At 39.8% G+C, this 23433-nt stretch overlaps 1 protein-coding gene across 4 annotated transcripts in view; it reads left to right on the forward strand.

Annotated features, from left to right (window-relative positions):
• The window catches only part of DIAPH3 (diaphanous related formin 3), a 509860-nt gene that overhangs the window by 331575 nt on the left and 154852 nt on the right, over positions 1-23433 (forward strand). For all 4 annotated transcript variants that reach the window (XM_045012145.1, XM_045012154.1, XM_045012162.1 and 1 more), the window contains one exon: positions 16606-16770. In XM_045012145.1, coding sequence (XP_044868080.1) covers positions 16606-16770 — 165 coding nt within the window. The remainder of the gene's footprint in view (positions 1-16605; positions 16771-23433) is intronic.

Genomic DNA, 23433 nt, shown 5'->3' on the forward strand with positions numbered 1-23433 from the left:
TATTTGTGGAAGGTTATTAGATTAGGACTTTGTATTATGGATGTATATTTTAGATATTTAATTCATTAACAATAACCTTTAAAATATTAAATTGTTGTGTTGAACTTTTTAATCAATACTGGGTTAGTTTTATAAAAATGCACAATTAGTTATTTAAATGAGCAAATATTTTTAGATCACAGCTTAGTGAACAGCAATTTGTGGTTTTTAAATGGGTATTTATAGGTAAATTTGTGGGTAAGTATGCAGGTAAATATGCAAGTTAGAACACAGGTATATGATTTCTTGATATGGGACTGTTACATGGTTTGGTATTCAGACAAATTGTATATAATTTTTGTTGCATACTTTAGGAAAGAATGCATATGTGAGGCAGTAAAGTTATGTTGCTTGCTGTGTATGTATATGCATTTGTTGTGGCATTATCATACATGGGTAGATACTAGATGAGTAATGGAAAATGGATGAGTAATGGAAAAAAGCTTGAAAATATTGCCGAATTCATCAGATAAATTCTTTGACAAATTAATTGATAAATCCTGGTAGGTACACATTTAGAAAGCATAGAGTTTGTATTCATTTTGTGCAACATTATATAACAAATATGAAAGATTCAGTGTCGTGCAATATTGGGAGTTGCAACTGCATATCCCACAGCTTCCTATGGTTCTTTATCACCTGAACCATGAATGGTTTCATTGGCTTGAATAGAAAAGCCTCGTTACTTAAACTCTCATTTTTACTATAGGGACAATCTCTCAAACCTGTAGAATTTTGCAAACTGGAATTATGTGTGCCCATACTATGCAGTCATTTAATTTACCATGGTTGCACACAACCAGGTATATAAGTAGATTGTGTACCATTAGTATATACAGGTAGGGTTATGACAGACTGGAATAAAATCAGTTTACCCAGAAACTTATGAAGATGTATTCACTATAGTATACATTTGGATCTTTTTTCACTTTGTGCAGGATAACAGCTCTGGACCATTGTTGTTGTTTTTCTGTTGTTTTTTTTCCCTGTCATAATACCCTGCATTATATTATTAATAGTCCATTCTATTATGCACTGCTACAGACTAGGGACCGAATGGCTGGGGAGCAGTTCTGCAGAAAAGGACCTAGGGGTTACGGTGGACGAAAAGCTGAATATGAGTCAACAGTGTGCCCTTGTTGCCAAGAAGGCTAATGGCATTTTGGGTTGTATAAGTAGGGGCATTTCCAGCAGATCGAGGGATGTGATCATTCCCCTCTATTCAGCACTGGTGAGGCCTCATTTGGAGTACTGTGTCCAGTTTTGGGCCCCACACTACAAGAAGGATGTGGATAAATTGGAGAGAGTCCAGCGGAGGGCAACAAAAATGATTAGGGGGCTGGAGCACATGACTTATGAGGAGAGGCTGAGGGAACTGGGATTGTTTAGTCCGCAGAAGAGAAAAATGAAGGGGGATTTGATAGCTGCTTTCAACTACCTGAAAGGGGGTTCCAAAGAGGATGGATCTAGACTGTTCTCAGTGGTAGAAGATGACAGAACAAGGAGTAATGGTCTCAAGTTGCAGAGGGGGAGGTTTAGATTGGACATTAGGAAAAACTTTTTCACTAGTAGGGTGGTGAAGAACTGGAATGGGTTACCTAGGGAGGTGGTGGAATCTCCTTCCTTAGGGGTTTTTAAGATCAGGCTTGACAAAGCCCTGGCTGGGATGATTTAGTTGGGTTTGGTCCTGCTTTGAGCAGGGGGTTGGACTAGATGACCTCCTGAGGTCCCTTCCAACCCTGAGATTCTATGATTCTATGATAGGACCTTAAATTTTCACTGTACTTTATAAACATAGGCCAATACTGCAATTCACGCATGCAGGTACAGCAGTGTTCCCAGGTACTATGAATTGCAAGATCAGAGCCATAGAGTTCTGAACTTCTGCTACCACTGCTGATTATCCCAATTCTGCGTTATTATCCTGATCAGCCATTCAGTGCTAATCGGCTGATCCCAGAAGTGGCAGTCTATTGAATGAAGCCACTCCAGAAAAAGTTCATGTACAGAAACTGCTTGATTTCATCCTCCTCATCCTGTATCACCACTGCAGCACCACCATACCTGTCTCCCAAGTCATCCAAAGCCATCCAGTTGTGTGATTGCCAATGCATGTTCATTAGCTTGTTTGTATTAATGGCTCAGGCTCATGGTGTTCAGCAGTTTGAATATGGCACTGGCTCATGAATTACTGGATGACCAGAGAGGTATCATGGGAATTTATAGTTTGACCCCAGGTGCGAAAATTCCAGTGCCTTTTTGGTAGGTATCTGACAGAGCCCCACAAGAAAAATCCCTGAATGCAAAGCATCTAGTAGCAGAACATTTCTCCATATGATAACTGTCCAGAATGCTGTATGTTTATTTTGAAAAAGTGTTGGATATAGTGATTCAAAAAGGAAGTAGCTTAAGTCCACATAAACAAAGCAGTGTGGACTTACTCTTTCAGAATAGTTATTCTTGAATAGTTAAAGTGGAAGCCTATATTCTGAAAAAAACTTTCCCATTTAGACAAGTTCTAATCAAGGCAAGATGAGAGAGGATAACAGTTCAGCTAACGGAGGGTCTGGTGATTATCTGTGAGAACGCTGTAGGAACAATTCCAGGAAGACATGGGCTTAAGAGCAGATTTGAAGGATAAAGAAAGCAACTTTGCAGAGAATAACATGAAAACTGTTCAAGTGCAGGAGGAAGTATGGGTGAAGGAAGCATTAAGGAGAGATGTTTAGGAGGAGCAGAGAATAGGGACTGTGAATAAGAGTATTTGAGAACCTTGATTCAATAAAGTCCCATTGTAGTCAATGAATCTTAGGTAGACTTTGACATATACTTAAGTGCTGCTACTGCATATAGTGATGGACTTAAACCATGTTTACATAAGCATATGCATAAATATTTTACTGAATTGGGCTCTCTGAGCAGAAATTGTATTGGAGTATGCTGGGAAAAGAAACGGGTTTCTTTGGAGAACATTGATTTTAATGGTTCAAAATTCTACCTGCTCTCATGGTAAAAAAGATGGAACTGATCAACTGCCTAAACCTATTTTAATTGGTTCAAATATTTTGTAGGCTGTTTTGATCTTTGTGGGATTAGTGTGTACTACTATTCCTGAGTACTGAAAATCTTGGTTAACTACTTAAAGTGCTCATTAATTATTAAGAAATCTCTTTTTGTAAATAAAGTAACTAGGATAAAAATTTGACAGTGAAATTTAAATAATTATTCTCTATAAAACACTTGTTACATAGTAATTGCATCTTAATAGCATCTGTGTTTCAGTGTAAAATAACACTTTTTTTTTAAATAATATATGCATTAATTAATACAAAATCAAATTGCCAGCTCAGTGAACTGGATAGATCCACTGAATAAATATAAAGATAGTCAAGATGATGATTTATTAGGGGGAGCAGAGAATAGGGTTCAGAACTTAAACCCATAAAAGTCAGAAGCTTCAAAATTATGGCTTGCACGGTAACACACTCTTTAAAAAATAACATAGTTCTCTGTGTGTGTGTGTGTGTGAGAGAGAGAGAGAGAGATGTCCATATAAACTGATACAATCTGTATAGTGGATAAAAAATGAAGAGGGTTGAGGGAAGGCATTATATATCAAAGGTGTTGACAATGCCGGTGAACTACCAGACAGTGAGAAGTATAGTTAGGACACAAATAGACACAAGGATACAAATAGAAATGATAGGATTAAGGGGAAACTAGTCTGAAAAAATTCTGGGCTAACACTGAGTGTAGAAATCTACAAGATACGATACTATAAGAAAGATAGGGTATAAAACAAACTTTAATTGCTTACTGATTACCAGTACCATCTTTCATAGATTTCTTTTAATTTTGATTGCTTAACTAATGAAAAGGACTTGAGCATTAAATTTAGTTTAATAGAATTTTATTAAATACCCTTAACAATCACACCTAATAGTTTAGGATATAAGAAGACACAAATAATATTTGACTATGGTTTGGTCAACATAAACTAGAAAACCGATCAACTCTGGGCAACTGAGGCAACAGGGTAGTACAGGAACAGGAAGAATCCAAAGCTAAAGCACAAGACAATTTAGTCACTTATATGCCAACGCACCAAAGTCTCTCTCCCAATAGATCTATAGGCATTAACCCTTTTACTTCCCCACAGATTATATTAGTCCCAGGATCTGACTCACACTCCTAACTATCTAACATAAACTCCTACATTTATGACAGCTGTTGAGACCAAGTGCAATTTCAAGATTTTGTACACTTCTGTTTTATGTTTGTATGCACCTAGAGCTTGACAGGCAATATGAAACCCTTAACTATGGTAGGGCTTGTCTATACTACCTGCCGGATCGGCGGGCAGAGATCGATCCAGCAGGGATCTAGTATAGACGCAATATATCGACTGCTGAGCACTCTCCCGTTGACTCCGGTACTCCACCAGAATGAGGAGTGCAAGCTAAATCCAGTGGCTACAAACTCGGGTGGGAGGTGTTGGAAAAAGGCTTGTTTACCTTGAGAATTCTGCCCTTTCCTAATGACAGGGCACATAGTCCCCCCTACTACCCCCAGCAGATATTTGGGGCATCCATTTCAGAGACTACATGACAAACATATGTAATACTCTTTTCTGAGCACATTTGTGTATGGTCACTAGAAAGGGGGTATGAGCCATGCCTATTTTGTGACCACAAAACACCATGAACCAAATCCACATAACCTCCTCATACTCCTATGTGCACAGTCTGTTCCTGATCTTTTGCTACCTGTGCATAATCATAGAACCAGTCAACAAGTCTAGCCCCCCTGTGCCGAGGCAGGGTTAAGTAAACCCAGACTATTCTGGACAGGTTTGTCCAATCACTTATTAAAAACCTCCAATGATGGGGATTCAGCAACCACCCATAGTAGCCTATTCCAGTGCTTCACTACCCTTATGATTAGAAAGGTTTTCCTAATATCTAACCTAAATAACATTTGAAGACTGTTATAAGCCCACCCCTCCTCAGTCTGCTTTTCTCAAGACTAATCGTGCACAGTTTTTTTTAATCTTTCCTCATAGATCAGGTTGTCTAAACCTTTTATCACTTTTGTTGCTCTCCTGTGAACTCTCTCCAATTTATCCATGTCTTTCCTAAAGTGCGATTCCCAGAATTGGGCACAGTATTCTAGCTGAGGTCTTGCCAGTGCCAAGAAGAGCAGGACAATTATCTCCTGTATCTTACATACAACACTACTGTTAATACACTCCAGAATGATATTCACTTTTTCACAGCCACATCACATTGTTGACTCATATTCAATGTGTGATCCTCTTTTACCCCAGATCCTTTCCAGCAGTACTACCACCTATCCTGTTGTTCCGCATTTTGTAATGGTGCATTTGATTTTTATCCTGCATTAGTGTAGTACTTTGCACTTGTCTTTATTGAATTTCATCTTGTTTAACTCAAACCCATTCTCCAATTTGTCAAGGTCATTTTGAATCTGATCTTTCCTCCAAAGTGCTTGCAAGGTCTCCCAGCTTGGTGTCATCTGCAAATTTTATAAGCATAGTCTCCACTCCATTGGCCAAATCATTAATGAATAGTATTTGACCCTAGAATGCTGCCTGTTGGACCCCATTAGATATGTCATCCTACTTTGACAATGAACCATTGAAAACTACCCTTTGAGTACAGTCTTTCAATCAGTTGTGCACCCACCTTATAGTAATTTCATCTAGACCACATTTTCCTAGTTTGCTTAGGAGAATGTCATGTGGGCCTGAGTCAAGCTTTACTGAAATCAAGGTATGTCACTTCTACTGCTTCCCTCTATACACTAGGGCAGTGACCTTGTATAAAAAGGAAATTAGGTTTCTCATGATTTGTTCTTGACAAGTCCTTGCTGGCTATTCCTTATAATCCAATGTACCTTATAATGCAATAACTTCCCATTGCCAACCTGAATATTTAATGCATATATACCCTGATTCCTCAGAGGCCCTTTCTATTATTGCACTGTGCAGAATACTTTTTTTCTTGAGGACTATCACTGTTTGTTTATGGGCCTCGACTAACCTCTTAAACAAATCCACCCTAACAAGAGTTTTCTCAAAGGTCAAATGCATAAATGCCTCTTCCACCCATAAGCCTTCCAGCACAGTACTCAGAAAAATCTTGCCTTTTCCTTTTAGAGAGAGATCACGCACATAAACCCCACTACATTTAATATCATAGTTGAGTTTTACAAATGACAGAAGACTGTTGTGAAGATTCAAAGCCTGCCTGTTTAAAAAACAAAAAAACAACTTCCTCTCTCTGTATCCACAGGCTGTGGCATTTCTGCAAACTCAGATTTTAACTCCTTGTTCTCTTTACTGTTGTTTTCTGAGCTTTGGCTACCTACCAAATTATGTTTCCAATTTCTACACCTGCCTGGCTTAACCAGGACTAGCATATTAGCCTCACAGTCACCTTCAGCACTAATTGGGATGTTAGGTGCAAATTTACAGTTGCATTGCCCCTTTCTCAGTAGTTAACTTGTAAGGATTAGGTTTAGAAACCTGTGCCCACAATGTATAACCATGGCAATTAATTAGAGGACTGAAGTTCATTAGTAAATTATTCCTAATTAACAAGCCTTCAACCTCACATGAGGTCACATACACAGGACAGACCACACTATGTCCCCAAAGTTAGATTCATCCACAGATATCCACAGTACTCAGCCTGTCTTGGGTATAATTGGTGAACTTGGCTGTACTGTATTGTAGGGGAAGCATTCTTCCTGCTGACTCTAGTGCTGACTGGTTAATCTGGCCAAACACTCTTTCTATCATTAGTTAATTCTGCCCTTAGCTAGAAGAGCTAGACACATCACAATGCCTTGTATCCTAACTTTAAAATACAGCCTCTGCATAGATTCTTGAGGGAGATCTTCCCCTAAGAAAACAAACCCTGTATTTAGTACTAGTTGATCCACCTAAACAAAACAAAATTCTGCCTGCTATGCGATTGGTCATTTTGAATGGCTGTGGATTCCAACCCCTTTCCAAGAGAATCTTCTTCACCATGGCTGACAGTCAAGCTCCGTCCTGGTGTGGGATTGGATCCCATCATTAATCAGCTATTTTGGGGACAGATTCCAATGCAGGAAGAATTGTCCTGAGGACATCATGTTCTAGTGGCATCATCGCACTATGGGTGTCTTGGTGATTCATCAAAAACAATAACTGGTCTGTGTACAAATAAATCAAAATATAAACAAAAATTCCTTAACACAACCCTTGGGTACAGGTTAAAAGTTCCTGAACCATAAATATAGAGTTAAAGCAATACTAAGCAGCTGTGTTCTGCATGCAGTGATCAGTCCCCTGCAGTCACTGACAGCAATCTTAAACTTTATACATATAGAACAGAATTCATAACAAAAAACACACGTTTATAACCCAAATGTACAGAGACAAATTCATTAATATTATTTCTATCTATATTTTACACTATAGCTGTTGTGCTTACTCTCCATATTCTTCTCTCCCTCTGCTCTCTAAGGCTCCTTCTTTTCTGTAAGTGGTACTGCTGTGGCAACTGCTTCTCCTTTGAGGTCTTCTTATTGGCTATTCTTCACTGTTTTACGTTTCTTTCTTCTGATCTGATCTTCTGATAGCTCCCTATCTTGACCGACTTTTGCCTACTGACTGAATGATAGGTATCTGGTCCCGGTGGGTTATTACTGTTTAGTTTACAATTTGTTCCAAAACCACCTCTAACGACACCTCAGTCTGGGACTGTTCCTCAAATTTGTCACTTAAGAAAAATGGCTCAGGTTTGGGACTCTCCCTCACATCCTCAGCCGTGAAGACCAATGCAAAGAATTCATTTAGTTTCTCCGCAATGGCCATATTGTCCTGGAGTGCTCCTTTGGAATTTTGATTGTCCAGTGGCCCCACTGTTTTTTTTAGCAGGCTTCCTGATTCTGATGTACTTAAAAAAAAATGCTGTTACTTTTTGAATCTTTGGCTAGCTGTTCTTCAAATTCTTGTTTGTATATTTGTACACTTCACTTGACAGTTTGTGCTCTATTTTCCTCACTAGGATTTAACTTCCACTTTTTAAAGGATGCCTTTTTGCCTCTCACTGCTTCTTTTGCTTTGTTGTTTAGCCACGGTGGCACTTTTTTTGGTTCTCTTACTATGTTTTTTAATTTGGGATATGCATTTCAGTTGAGCCTCTATAATGATGTCTTTTAAAATAGTGTCCATGCAGCTTGCAAGGATTTCACTTTTGGCATTGTACCTTTTAATTTCTGTTTAATTTCCTCATTTTTTGTGTAGTCTCCTTTTCTGAAATTAAATGCTACTGTATTGGGCTGCAGTGATATTTTCCCTACCACAGGAATGTTAAGTTTAATTATGTTGTGGTCAGTATTACCAAGTGGTCCAGCTATATTCACCTGTTGGACCAGATCCCGCACTCCACTTAAGACTAAATCAAGAATTGCCTCTCCTCTTGTGTGTTCGAGGGCTAGCTGCTCCAAGAGACAGTCATTTAAGGAGTTAAGAAACTTTACCTCTGCATCTCGTCCTGAGGTGATAAAATGTATGGGAACACTAAGTATTTCAAGTCAATTCTTTGGATCTATGTATAAATTCCATTTTTATATTATTATTTTAATTTTAATATAAAAAAAAAATTTTTTGCACTGCTAGTTAGTGCTTTAAATCCAATTAAATGATTTAAATAACTTGTAGCAAGAATGGGTTAAAGACATTTATTGATAATTTATTTCACTGATATTTGTAATATTTCTTTTGTCAGTGATAAAGAAACAATATCAATTAGTAAACCTAGCACTGCACATATTTTCCCCAGAACTCTGTTTTTAAATGAGATGCAAAAGAAAATGGTTACTGATGTACTAAACTGTTTTTTCAGTTTCTCCCATGAGACGCTCCATATCAAAATGCATAGCAATATACCACTTCTCAGAGGAAGCTCTGTGATTGTTCCAGAATGGTTCCTAGTGCTGTTTTACTATCACATTCACATTAAATTTAACTAATTCTGTTGTGGAGCACAGTTTGTCAGAAACCCGCAATAGAAATTTTTCAGCTATAAAATGTGTTAATAAATAGGCACTTGGAGGCAAAATTCATTAAACTGATGGAATAATTTCATGTTAGCCTTCCAGAAGAGGAGAGACAAGTCCATGAGTCTTGACTGAAAGCTCATTGATGTTAGCTTTTAGACATATAAGTACTGTGTTTTCTTTTCACAATAAGGCATAGTGAAAAGTTCCTTCTACACGTATTCATGTTCTTCGCTGTTGGATTTATTGAACTTGATTATTCTACTGCTCAGCATGTCTCTCAATTAAGAACACTGGGGCAGCTCTCCTCTTTGTGGCTTCATGGAGGTGGATCAGCATTTTCACACCACATGCTCCTTCCACAACCTCTCTGCTTCCACTTGCTGCCAGGTTCTCTGCCTATACGCTTACCTTTTCAATTTGAGCTGTTTCTCCCCAGTTTTTGGATAGTGGGGAGCACTGTTCTCCATCTCTTCTGGCTTCCTTCTCCTCCCTGGATCAATTAACTCCTCACGGTTAATATTCTCTCAGCCTCAACTGCAGCATCTCCTCACCCTCTTTTCTGTCCCTTGCAGACATGGCAGAGCAGCCAGGAAAGCACAGAGTTAAATCCAAATCATGCTTTGGCAGCTTTCTTAGTCTTGGCAGATGGTGAGTTGTGCCCAGCCTGTGTCTGTGTCCACTAGGTTCCAGGGCTGCAGGCAAGCAGGTAGGAATTCCTGCCCCCCCCAAGCAGCCGCAACTCTAATGGGGGAAAGGTGGACCAGGAAACCCCCATGAAGAGCAGCGAGAAGTGAAGAGGAACTTGACCACTCGAATCAGGGTAAGTCCAAGGGGAACACCTGCAAGACAGAGGGGAGGTTTGCAGGGCCACAAATCCCCTCCCTCCCACTGCCACAAAGTGGGTCATGAGCACTGTGGGGAAAGAAGCAGGACTTCTAATCATCCCACCTCCTTCTCAAGGTGACCAGGAGGACTTGGACGAGTTTCCCTTTCCCAGAGGACAAATGGAACCCAGAGGGAGACGATTCTGAGTCAGACCTCTCAAGAAAGCTTCAGGCCCTAAGAAAAGGAAGCTGCAAAAGGCCTCGTCAAAGCGGCAGCAGACAGTCTACACTCCCAAAGCACACACAACGGGTTAAAAAATCAAAAAAGGGAAAAACACAAAAAATCCAGGAGATAAGTCCTCTGATTTCTCTTTGTCCTACTCCTCCACTGGGGAAAGTGAACTGTCTGATCCTGAATCTGAACACGATGAGGGGGAAAATATAGCAATGGTGTGTTTTAGTGGTTGTTTTCAATTTACGTGCAACAAGGTTTATTCCACATTTCAAATCCAACCTGAACAAGTTGCTGAGAGTAAATCCCAGAATACATTTCTCCCCTCAAAATCCTCCACTGAAACTGCAATACCCCTTCACTACTCCTTTGAGGAAGTGATTAGGGATGAATGGAACAAGCCTGATAAGGGCAAGCACACTGAGAAGAGTGAATTCAGATAACATTCAAGAACCAAAGGGCTCTGTTACTGAGATACTGAAGGTGGATGCCGCTGTAACGTCATTGTCCGGGATATGGTTATTTCCTCGGAGTGGGAGTTCTACCTGAAGAAACCCACAGATAGAAAGATGGAGGCCATTCTCAAAAAGAACATTGAAGCCTCCTCTGCCATCCTCCAAGCATCTCTGGCAGGTACCTGCTTTGCAATAGCATCTCTGTCCTGACTGGAATATCTCAAAGCCTTTAAATACAGAGATGACCCTGAATTTGGTTCCATTTTAAAGAAACTAACTGTATCATCAGCAGTTGTAGCTGATTTCTGAATGGGCTCAATAAGGTTCTCACCCTGATCCATGGTTTCCTGCTCAGGAGCCAGGTGCCACCTCTGGCTACATTCCTGGAAGGCAGGTGAACAATGTAAGCGGGTCCTATGTTCAGCCACATTTGCAGGTGTCTGAAACCGATTGCGGTTCGATCAGCTTTGGTATTGGGAGAGGAAAAACCAGGCTGGACCAGAATTAAGTTTAAAGCCAAGTGGCTGCGTTTATTGGGGGGATAGTTACAACGTTGGCCGAGGAGGGGGCAATTCTTAGCTGGGATGTTATTAAACAATACAAACACACCCAAAAATCATTAACAATACAAATCTATACTGCTCACTGCTTCACACTGAGTAGGCAGACACACCAATTACACAAGATGGAAATCGGGTTCGTCAGAGCGGTGCCTGGTGCAACACAGAAAAGAGACCCACAGGCCACTGCCTCAACCGCCCTTGCTTTCACACTAAGGGATTTACCCAGAGTGTGGTGCGGCTGCGATTGTGCAGGTTCCACTCACACAGACCGCGGGGACAGAAACCCCTTGGTCAGCTAATCCTCAGGTGGAGACAGCACCTAGCACCAAGCACTCCAGACAAAGACAGAGCAGTAACTCAGACAACTTAAAACAGTCTATAGTTAACTATCTACTAAAACCCTGAACAACTATACAAACTAAACAACTGTGCAATTATGAGCTCAATAATTCAACTCTCATATACTGTATACACACTTGGTACCGAGTTAGGAAGGGGGAAAAAGAGAGAGGAAGCTAAGTAAGTAAACTGTCAGAAATTAGAAAGCAAATACCGCACTCCAGGCACAGCTGACCAGCAGAGCAGACACCAGAAGCATGACGAGCTGATAGAAATAGATCCAAAACGATAAATCCAAAGCGACAACGAATCCAAAACGACACGACACGAGCTAACTATAACGGGAGGAAACCCTGGCTGAAAGGTTGATCAGGCCCTTCAGCTAACACGTGGATACTCCACGACACGAGCTAGCTATACCAGGAGGAGACCCTGGCTGAAAGGTTGATCAGGCCCTTCAGCTGACACGCGGACACTCCACACAAATTTTGGGGGGAAACCTAGTTTTATTCGAAGGGTCTCACTCACTCGTGTCAGCATCTGATTGGTCCCTGGCTCCTACACCCTCCAGGCTCTAAGCTGTTGCCCCCCACGCCAACAGGATTTGCACACGGCACACTGGCATCTCTGCACAAGGCACTAGCCTGACCCCTAGATGACCAGGCCAAAAAGAGCGGGAAAATGCACACAGCACTAGAATGTTGCACACCGCACCTTAGGGTTGCACACGACACCACGGTGTTGCTGGGCAGAATTAGGTCTCTGCCCTCTCCTGTGGAACAAGAACCTGGTCCAAGATGGAGGCTGCCTTGTCCTTTTAGCAGAACAAGATGGCCGTGGACCGACAATTGGCCATACAGAGCCATAACTATGTATAGGGTTGCGACAGCAGGCTCCCCCCTTTTTGGAGAAAAGCTGGAAAAGGCGGTGGCTGATAATGCAGCAAAATCCAAACAGACTCTCCCTGCTCCACTAAATGCCCACAGAAAAGAGTACAGACCAGCATTCAGATGGAGGCACTTTTTGTCCTCTCGGAGATGCCAGCAAAGGGACAACAGATTCTTCAAGGAAAAACAATGGACTTGAGATCTGGGGGGAAATCTAGTGAGACCTCCCCTCCCCACCAAAAATCTACTTTATGACAAAGATTGTATAGGCCCAGAACTGAAGCTAATGGGCAGTTTCCCCCATCTCCTAAAGGAATGGTTTTCATCAGCCACAAAAAAGTCAGGAAGATAGCGAGCCGGGGATACTCCCTCAAGCTGAGGACTCCACCCCACCCATTCTTCATCCAATCACCCAGTTCCAGTGACACCATATAACACAATCTGGTCCAGAATAAAATATTTCATCTTCTAGATGTGGGCGTGATGGAGAGTGTTCACTCAGAAGAAAGATTTTCCAGCTTCTAGTCCATCTATTCACTGTGCAAAAACAGACATGAGTGTATCAGAGCCATTCCTGACCTCAGAAGGCTCAACATGTGGATGAAGAAAATGAAGTTTTGGATGCAGACCCTGGCTTCTATGGCGTCATCCCTGTCCTGGGGGGACTTCTTCAATAGATCTAGCCAATGCATATTGCCATATCCCCATCAGACTATGCCACTGCAGACTTCTGAGGTTAGTTTAGGACAGGAAACATTATCAGTACCGAATGCTTCAGTTCGGCCTGCGCTTAGCCCCCAGGGTTTTACAAAGATGTTGGTAATGATAATAGTCAGACTCAGGTTGCAGGGAACCCACCCATCCTTTCCTGGATGACATTCCTGGGACTGGTAGTTAGCTGAATATTGTGATTTTTAGTGTAAGGGACCATCTGTCACAAAGGCAAGCTTACCTGGGTGGCAAGATAGACCGGAGTACCCATGGGGACTGTCTGTGACTCCATGTTAAGGCTGTTATACTGCTTGAGGAGTTTACATTTGATATTTGGTGAAATGTAAGTATAGAATACACCACCAATGTGGAGTTTGTGCCCTAGTTTGTAACAATCTGCCCTGAGATTGGTACTCATGTTTGTGAGCTACTCAAGACAACCTGACCACCCCACGCAGTGCTCATTTTCTGCCTCCTGCTACTGCCTGAGCAGTACTATTTTTGACATCAGAGAATACTCAGCCACTCATCTACCTTCAGTTTACTTGCATACTTAGGGAGAGTCACTATTGCCCTGGTTGTCACGGCAATGGCAGCCTTTATTAACTGATTTACCTCAATCTACCATAACATTATTACAAAGAAGGGTCAGAGGAGGGGCTATAACAAAAGCAGATTGGGTTCTGATAAGCTCCCGCTGTGTTCTTTGGGGTTTGTAATGTGTAAGTGGTGAAGTTTGTTTTCAAAGGGTAATTGTTTCTTACTTTCCTTAGAAAGAGTTACACAAAAATAAAAAACAAAATTACAGCTCTTTTTTATGTATATTATTTATATGATGCAGTATGTCTTTCTGAATATCTACCTTTTTTAAAAAAAAGGTGGGAAATTATAGCTATGAATCCTTACTCGGTTTTCTTTTTTTTTAAATTGTGTATCATTTAGAAGTTGCAGTAAAACTGAAGGAAGTTGCATTAAAAACATGTTTTGCTTGAATACAGTTTAATTGCTTTTAGTTTGTCAACATGGCCATGAGTTTTGAAATATGAAGGTTAACGTATACATCAACGTCATCAAATGTTTAAATGCTTTATTATTTAAATAGCACATATATAAAAATTATATTAAAATAAATAAATTCACAAACTTTGTTTAATGTTAGTTGAGGTTGCTGTCATCAGTAAACTAAATAATAAAAAAAAGTAGAACGGGGTAGGCAGCCTTTCAGAAGTGGTGTGCTGAGTCTTCATTTATTCACTCTAATTTAAGGTTTTGCATGCCAGAAATTCATTTTAATGTTTTTAGAAGGTCTCTTTGTATAAGTCTGTAATATATAACTAAACTATTGTTGCATATAAAGTAAATAAGGTTTTTTAAATGTTTAAGAAGCTTCATTTAAAATTAAATTAAAATGTAGAGCCCCCAGACAAGTGATGAGGAACCGGGCACTGAAAATTAGCTCGTGCACCGCCTTCAGCACATGTGCCATCGGTTGCCTACCCCTGAAGTAGAAAATACAAAGTTAAGGATTTTAAAAGGATTAAAAGGTTGCAGAGATAAGCATATTAAAGTTAGAAAAAGCCAGAAAGAAGGTTGCCTGTGCAACTGTAATTTGGCCCTATGTATGTATGCATTATGATATAGCCTTTAATTACACGCAGAAGTGACTATCTATAAAAAGTTTGTTGTAAGTGACTTGCCCAGAATCACACAGAAACTTAGTGGCAGAGACAGAGATAGAATCTAAGTCTGCAGGGCAGTGTTCATCTGCCCTAACCATGAGACTCTTGGTTCTCTTCCTGCATTCATCTGCAACAAATGAGTAGGGGGTCCAACAGACCCCCTCTGCGTGACACAACACTGATTCATCAGCAGAGCAGATCCGTCGTTTGCACTGAATGAGCCAGGGCTCTCGTGTTTAAAAAAAAAAATCTTGAAATTAAAGACTATATCATAATGTATATACACGAGGCCTGAATTAAACCTGCATAGGCAACATTCATTGTGGCATTTTAGTGTGAGAGTATGTTTACACTACGTTTAAAAATCCCCGGCTAGCCCATGCTAGCTGACTCGCGCTCGCGGGGCTCAAGCTAAGGGCTGTTTAATTGTGGTATAGACATTCAGGCTCGGGCTGGAGCCTGGGCTTTCAGACCCTGCGAGGTGGGAGGTTCCCAAAGCTCTGTCTGCAACCAGAGCCCAAACATTGACTCCTCTTAGCCCTAGCCAGCTGGTATCTATTTGCAGTGTAGTGTGTTAATCCTCAGTCTTCTATTTCCTTATTTTTATGGCTTTGAGTACTGATGAGAGCAACCTTAATTAATGTTAAATGACATGGGTTTTTTTGTTTGTTTTGGGGGGGGGTTAATATCCCTCAAAGAATAGCTCCTATGAGTTATTAGACATGTTCCCTTTCACATACCTGAATTACTTGGAACGTGTTGTTATAGCCCTTTTGGTCCCAGGATATTAGAAACAAGCCAGTGGAGGTGTTGTTAGGCCACTTCATCTTGAATGGTCATTTAGAATATGTTTTAACTACTTATGTTAAACATTTTGTTCCATCTTGTATTTGGCTGTGACACCCTGAGTACCTTTCCCAGACATGAAGAAGAGTTCTGTGTAGCTTGAAAACTTTGTCTCTTTCACGAACAGAAGTTGATCCAATAAAAGATATTACCTCATCTACTTTCTCTCTTAGAACATTTTATGCAGTTCTTGAGTATGGATTATGGGAAAACTCCAGATAATACAGTTTTGGTTATTTTAGGGAACTCCTCAAAAGTGTATGCAAATTATAACTCTCTGCAGGGGGAGCTGGAAAGCAGCATAAGCAAATTTGTCTCGCAGCAGGTAAGAACTCAACCTAAATTCTCCCATTTTACCTATAGAGAAAACCAAAGAGCTTCTGTTTCCACAAACCTGGGACTTATATATAGCTTTGCGTGCGCGCGCACACACACACACGTCAAGCCTGCTATACTTGCAAAACAGTTTCCATCATAAATAGGGATTATGACCAAAAGTTGAACTCTGGATGCCTAAATCCATACTAAGGCACCCAAATAGATGTGACCTGTTTTCAACGGATCCAAGCAGCTCCCACTTCCTATTGAAGTCTTTGAGGTATGTTGTTTTATGTAACACAATATATGGCAAACAGATTACGTACTGCCTATTATCAATTCCCATCATGTATACAATTAATGTAAAGAATGTTTCATTGAATTAGCAAAGTAAAAAATGATCAAGAAAATTTGAGGATCATTCTTATATTATTTGTTCACTATTACCAAAGTATTCATTAAACACTATTAGGGATTTAGTTTGTGTTGTACTTGAAATAAATGAATAAATTATTCTGAGATAATTAAGAGGTTTTTTTTAATGTTAAAGTTGGCTACAGAGAACAGGTAGATAAATCATGATAATTTCCTCTAACTAGCTTCACTGAGTGCTCTTTTAGCCTTAACAGTAATATACAGCTTTGCAGTTTATGCAAGAGAACATTACCAAAAACTTACCAGGATGCATGAGAACATGGAGAAGCTCTATCAAAACGTGATGGGATACTATGCCATTGATTTGAAAAAAGTTTCGGTGGAAGAATTTTTAACCGACTTGAATAACTTCAGGACAATGTTCTTGGTACAGTATGTCTATTGATGTTAAAATTGTTTTCCAGGAATGATTTGTTTAATAGTTCAAATATTGATGTGCTATTCAATATTTTTTTTTGTTTTCTTGAATGGTAACATACATTCATATCCGAAACCTTACTTTCTACATCCCAGATTCTACAATGTAAAGAAAAGGGAAATATTCATTCATTATTTTAAAATTCTCCGTACCTTCAGAAGGAAAAAACTGAACTATAATGAATTAAAACTGGGTACTTGATTTAATATATAACATGCAGGAGATTTGTTTTTTGCAGGGGTGGGGGGCACAGAAGTTAGAGAAGAGTTGAGTTTGAAATTCTTTACTTCTGTTCAGATAAAACTTCTCCTCTCTGACTCACTATAGAATACTTGCATGACCCAAAAACTTCTTAATGTGAGCTGGGAATGAGTTAAAGAAATCACATGGATCTAAGGTGTATATTACAATTCACCAAAGACTATCACGTGAGGTCTCAATGGAAGTTGTCACTCTGGTCCTTAACATTGTTGTGAAATACATGTAGAGATGATATGCATATATACTGAAAATATGTTTAAAAGTCATACCAAGATAATAGTCACCAGCAAAGGTGAAAAATAGGTTTTCCTTCTGTATCCTCAGGAATCTTTGTCAATAGGTAAATTTAAACATTGTAAGGTCATACAATAGATGCCCATTTACATAAAAAATCAACAGGAAAGAATCACACACATAAATGAGCTGCAGAGATTATCCGATCTGTGTGCAAACACAATGAACGTAGTGGGTACTGTGCCGGCTGCTTCCCAAGGAAACACCAATCCCGGCCTTTGCATAAAATAGGCATAATTTTCAGTTTATAGACACTTCCTGAGGAAACTTTTTTTTTAATTTTTTCATGGTTTACTTGATTTTTAATATATTCTAAATGTTTAGTCTTCTGTTTTGCCTACACTCTTTGATAGCCACTATTTTTTTTTAATTTAAGGATGAAAATGATTTTTTAGAAACACTTTTAGCTGTCTAGATTAAAATGTTCAACAAGAGAATTTAGAGAGGCTATCAAAATTAACCCAATAATAGTGGGGGATTTCAATTATCCCCATATTGACTGGGAACATTTCACTTCAGGACGAAATGCAGAGATAAAATTTCTCGATACTTTAAATGACTGCTTCATGGAGCAGCTGGTACGGGAACCCACAAGGGGAGAGGCAACTCTAGATTTAATCCTGAGTGGAGCGCAGGAGCTGGTCCAGGAGGTAACTATAGCAGGACCGCTTGGAAATAGTGACCATAATACAATAGCATTCAACATCCCTGTGGTGAGAAGAGCATCTCAACAGGCCAACACTGTGGCATTTAATTTCAAAAGGGGGGGAACTATGCAAAAATGAGGGGATTAGTTAAACAGAAGTTAAAAGGTACAGTGACTAAAGTGAAATCCCTGCAAGCTGCATGGGCGCTTTTTAAAGACACCATAATAGAGGCCCAACTTCAATGTATACCCCAAATTAAGAAACACAGTGTAAAAACTAAAAAAGAGCCACCCTGGCTTAACAACCATGTAAAAGAAGCAGTGAGAGATAAAAAGACTTATTTTAAAAAGTGGAAGTCAAATCCTAGTGAGGCAAATAGAAAGGAGCATAAACACTGCCAAATTAAGTGCAAGAGTATAATAAGAAAAGCCAAAGAGGAATTTGAAGAACAGCTAGCCCAAAACTCCAAAGGTAATAAAATGTTTTTTAAGTACATCAGAAGCAGGAATCCTGCTAAACAACCAGTGGGGCCCCTTAATGATCGAGATATTGGCCTGGGTTGGCGAACTGCGGCCACTGAGAGCCGCGATCGGCTGAACCTGCCAACGCGGCAGATAAACAAACTGACCCGGCCCACCAGGGTGCTTACCGTGGCGAGCCGCATGCCAGAGGTTGCCGACCCCTGATGTAAATAATATTGCATACGCGGAAGTTCAAAAAATAGGATGATGGAGGTACAGGACTGGGTACGAAGGAAGAACGTGATATTTTAACTCTTAGGGCATAATCACTATTTTTATCAGTAACCTTCCAAGCTGAAAAATTCTCCAGCAAAAGGAAAAAAAATTCCAAATTTGCAACTGACCAATCTCTGGAGGGAGGGTTTGTAGAAAACTCATGAAAATAAGATGACTGTCTTCTCCTTTTCCTAGACCCTCACTTTTGAGGACATGGCAGTCCTTTCTCACCTAGCTGGATTCTCTTAATCCAGATACCGTGGTGATGGGTGCTTAAAAAGCATCTGAAAAAAAGATGCAGCACCTATCACCATATAACATGTGTGGCAGTTGATCCACTATTGTACATTTGTCTGTGAAGAAGGAAATATGGTCAAGAAATTTTGGTTGGCTAAGTTATAAGATCTGATAAATGGAGTTGTTAAAGGTCAGTTGCTGTTTCATTAACTGTAGGGGACACTCTAATGTTGTTTAAATGTAGTGTTAATAACGGAACTAATTATGAAGATGTTATTGATAATTACACCATAACATATTTTAATATGGTAGTTGTTAAATCAGCATGCAGTTTGAGATCAGATTTCTTGGTTTCTTTGCTTTTAAGGCATTAGATATGCTTACAATTAAAATCAATATCTGTGTATAATTAAATTTTACAAATGAAGAAAAGATAGGTTGTGAAAACTAGATTATTTTGAAGGCTTAAAACATCTATTTGGATTGCTGAAATACCACTACCATCCTTTAAGCAGATCTGTGTGTGGTAGACAAATCCAGAGAGTATAGTATATTCTCACTTGCTTTTACTTTAGCATGTTGATGTACTTGTTGTATTCAACAAACTTAAATTGGACCAGTGTCAATGACTAAAAAGAAAACCTCACATAATGAGTACTTTGTTATAATTTTCCACTGCACAATTGAAGAGAGAGTGTGATGCAACATCTATCTGTATGCAGAACAATTATAAAAATAATCCTGACAAAGTATTATTTTGTAACTCCCCCACATAACATAATCACTAATTTATGTAGAATCCATTATAATTGTATTAAAATGGCTTCTTAGTTGTCATTGTTTTCATACCTTTTTTACGTTGTGCAAAGGAGGCTATCCTCTGGCCAGAAAGGGGTGAATATACTGACATTTCTTAGTAACAGGGAAATGGCAGTTCTTCCTGGCAACTAAGGAAGGTGTCAAAGTTAGTCCTTACAAATAGGCAAGCAAGTAGCATTGAATGTCTGGCCTGTAAATAGTCACTGTCATATTTGATTGGTTGCTTTTTTCATCCACAAATTTAGCAGAAATTAAATGAGTTAATATTTCAAGTTCTGCAGGTCATATTCCTTAATCCTTATATTTTTATATGTATACACTTGATCATCATTTTACATAAAATGATATAACAACTGTCCTGCTTTTGGAAATTCCAGTCATCATAATATAGATTTTTGAAAGTGTTGTCCCTGAAATAATTTCTTGTATAGAATGATGAAGGGAATATTGTCTAATGATTACAGCATATAAATAGGAATCAGGTGTTTTCAGCTATATTTGTAGTTCTGCCACTAAATCTCTCTGTGGCCTTGGACAGTTTAGTTAACCTTATTGTGTTTCAGTTTTCTAGCTATAGAATGCTTCACTAGCTAACAGGAATATTACTAATTTTGTTTTTAAAAGTGCTTTGAGATTTTTCAGAGGGAAGATCTAGCAATGCAGAGTATTGTTGGACTAAATAGAATCAACAATCAGGGAAGAAAGCTTATGAGAGATGATGGTAGATTTGCTTTGAGCCTAACTCTACCATGATGAAAGTAATGTTTTCTTCTGTGCAATAACAGCTGTGAAATATAGACCAGCAAAAACTTTGTACATTGTAGACATTCTGATTAATCTGAACTTGTTTGGTTTGGTAATAGTTCTTGTGAGAAATTGTTTGCTTATTTCACAGGCAAGAGCAATCCGATCATAACTTTTCTGTTTCCATGAGAACAATGTCAAAGTGGAAGTTTTTGTCAATTGATTTGCTCATGGTTTTTTCCTAACATTTTGGATATGTTTAGCAAATTGCCATTGATAGAAACATAGGAGTGGAAGGGACCTTGAGAGGTCATCTAGTCCAGTCTTCTACACTCATGGCAGGACTAAGTATTATCTAGACCAGAGGTTCTCAAACTGTGGTCCATGGACCACCAGTGGTTCGCAAGCTCCATTCAAATGATCCGCGGATAGTGCCCTCTAAGATGCGCACCTGGGCAGCTGCACATAAAAAATGAAGGGCCACCCACCTAATTAGTGGAGCCATGCAGGCATGGCTCCACTAATTAGGTCCCTGGAGAAGATGCACATGTAAGGTGAGGTGGTGGCCTTGGGGGGAAAAAGGGGTAGGTGGGAAGGGGCACTGGAGTGAGAAGAAGGGGTGGGGGGCATTTGGGATGTGCAGGGCTGTGGTGACCAGAGAGAGAAGGTTCTCCTTCCCAGCCCCAGCTTGGGGGTTGCTGCGGTGGGGAAGAGACCCCCCTCCTTCCCAGCCCCGGCTTGGGGGCTGCTGTGGTGGGGGAGAGAGGGCACATCCATCGCAGTAGAAAGATAAGACTACTGATATTAAAATATGAGTTGTGTGCTTTTATTTGTAGAACAAAAAATGTTAATTATTATAAAGTTTTTTTTATACAGTGCTTTTATCCAAAGCGCTTTACAATAGTTAGCTAACGGTACAAACAACATTTGGAAAGATCATGAAGTGGTCTGCTGAGACCCTCAGCAATTTTCAAGTGGTCTGCAGGGAAAAAGAGTTTGAGAACCACTGATCTAGACCATCCCTGACAAGTGTTTATCTAACCTGCTCTTAAAAATCTCCAATGATGGAGATTACACAACCTTCCTAGGCAATTTATTCCAGTGCTTAACCACCCTATCAGTTAGGAATTTTTTCTTAATGTCCAACCTAAACCACCCTTGATGCAATTTAAGCACATTGCTTCTTGTCCTATCCTCAGAGGTTAAGAAGAACCTTTTATGTACCGGAAAACTGTTGTCATGTCCACTCAGTCTTCTCTTTTCCAGACTAAACAAACCCAATTTTTTCAATCTTCCCTCATAGTGTTATGCTTATAAGAAGCACACAGGGGATAAGGAAGGGAATAAGACAATACACCGTGTTTGAGAGTAGAATTTAAGCATTAAAATCAACATATGCGTCCATTCACACAAACACACATACACACACACACACATACACACACGTGCACATACACACCAAAAGGTTCTGCAACTGGATCTTATAGTTATCAGTCCTTAGTGTTGCTCGGTCAGTTCCAGTGGCCAGCTGAAACTGCACACGAGGGAGGGGGATGAAGCTGGGTCTCTCAGACACATCCAAAGGTCTGGTGTTGATGGCAGAACAAACCCAAAGTCTCATGGCAATACACCCTTCTTTTATAGTAATAGGTTCCCATACAAGTCTATGGACCTTGCTGTGTCTCACTGGAGCTGTAAAAGCAGCAGAGAGTCCTGTGGCACCTTATAGACTAACAGAAGTTTTGGAGCATGAGCTTTCGTGGGTGAATACCCACTTCATCGGATGCATGCATGCATACCTTGTGATTAACAGCTGATTAGGAGCAACCTTGAATACCTTGTGATTAACAGCTCCAGTGAAGTATCAGAGGGGTAGCCGTGTTGGTCTGGATCTGTAAAAGCAGCAAAGAGTCCTGTGGCACCTTATAGACTGGTGCCACAGGACTCTTTGCTGCTTTTACAGATCCAGACTAACACGGCTACCCCTCTGATACTTCACTGGAGCTGTTAATCACAAGGTATTCAAGGTTGCTCCTAATCAGTATTATTTTGGGTTGTTACCAGGAATATCCGCAGCTGTTCCTTATCTCGCCCCTCTGGCTCCACTCCTTATCTTGTCCTTGGGACATATGTCTTTGCTTTAAGGTTTTCAATCTGCCACCCGGGTGATTCTGATAATAAGGTTGGTGCCTCTCAACTCCTCCATTCCCCTCTCGACCATCCGGCCCATCAGTACTGGCACCTCCTGTCCCTTCTCTGTTCATCAGCATGCCATACATTCTTCACTCACACACAAAACAGTAATAAATTTCAAAGACAAGAATTACAGCCATAACACTTCTATCCTTCTAAGAACAATCATTAACACAGTCAGCAAAGAATAAACCCAGAACAATTTCTTCTTACTAATTCAAAGCTAGCAAAATGGAGTACAAAGCAAAATAAGCAAAACGGAGTACAATTTACTCAAGACAATTTCTCCCCATTAGGCTTTTGGTGTATAATAGGTCATGTTTTATAGACCTTAGTCATTTTTGTTGCTCTTCTCTGGACTTTCTCCTATTTGTCCACATCCTTCCTGAAATGTGGCACCCAGAACTGGACACAGTACTCACCAACTGAGTTTGCTCAAGACTGCCTTCTTGAAATCCATTGTCTTTATTTTGCCTATTTTAACTCTACCATTTCATGATCACTTTCACCCAAGCTGCCTTCCACTTTCACATTCGCAGCCAGTTCCTCCCTATTTGACAAAATCAAATATTTGACAAGCCTCTCCCTTCTGAAATAAAAAAAATTGTCTCCAATACATTCCAATAACTTGGTGGATAATCTGTGCCCTGCTGTGTTATTTTCCCAACAGATGTCTTAGT

The sequence above is a fragment of the Mauremys mutica genome, chromosome 1, assembly GCF_020497125.1.
Source record: "Mauremys mutica isolate MM-2020 ecotype Southern chromosome 1, ASM2049712v1, whole genome shotgun sequence".
In the NCBI taxonomy this organism is placed as follows: Eukaryota; Metazoa; Chordata; order Testudines; family Geoemydidae; genus Mauremys; species Mauremys mutica.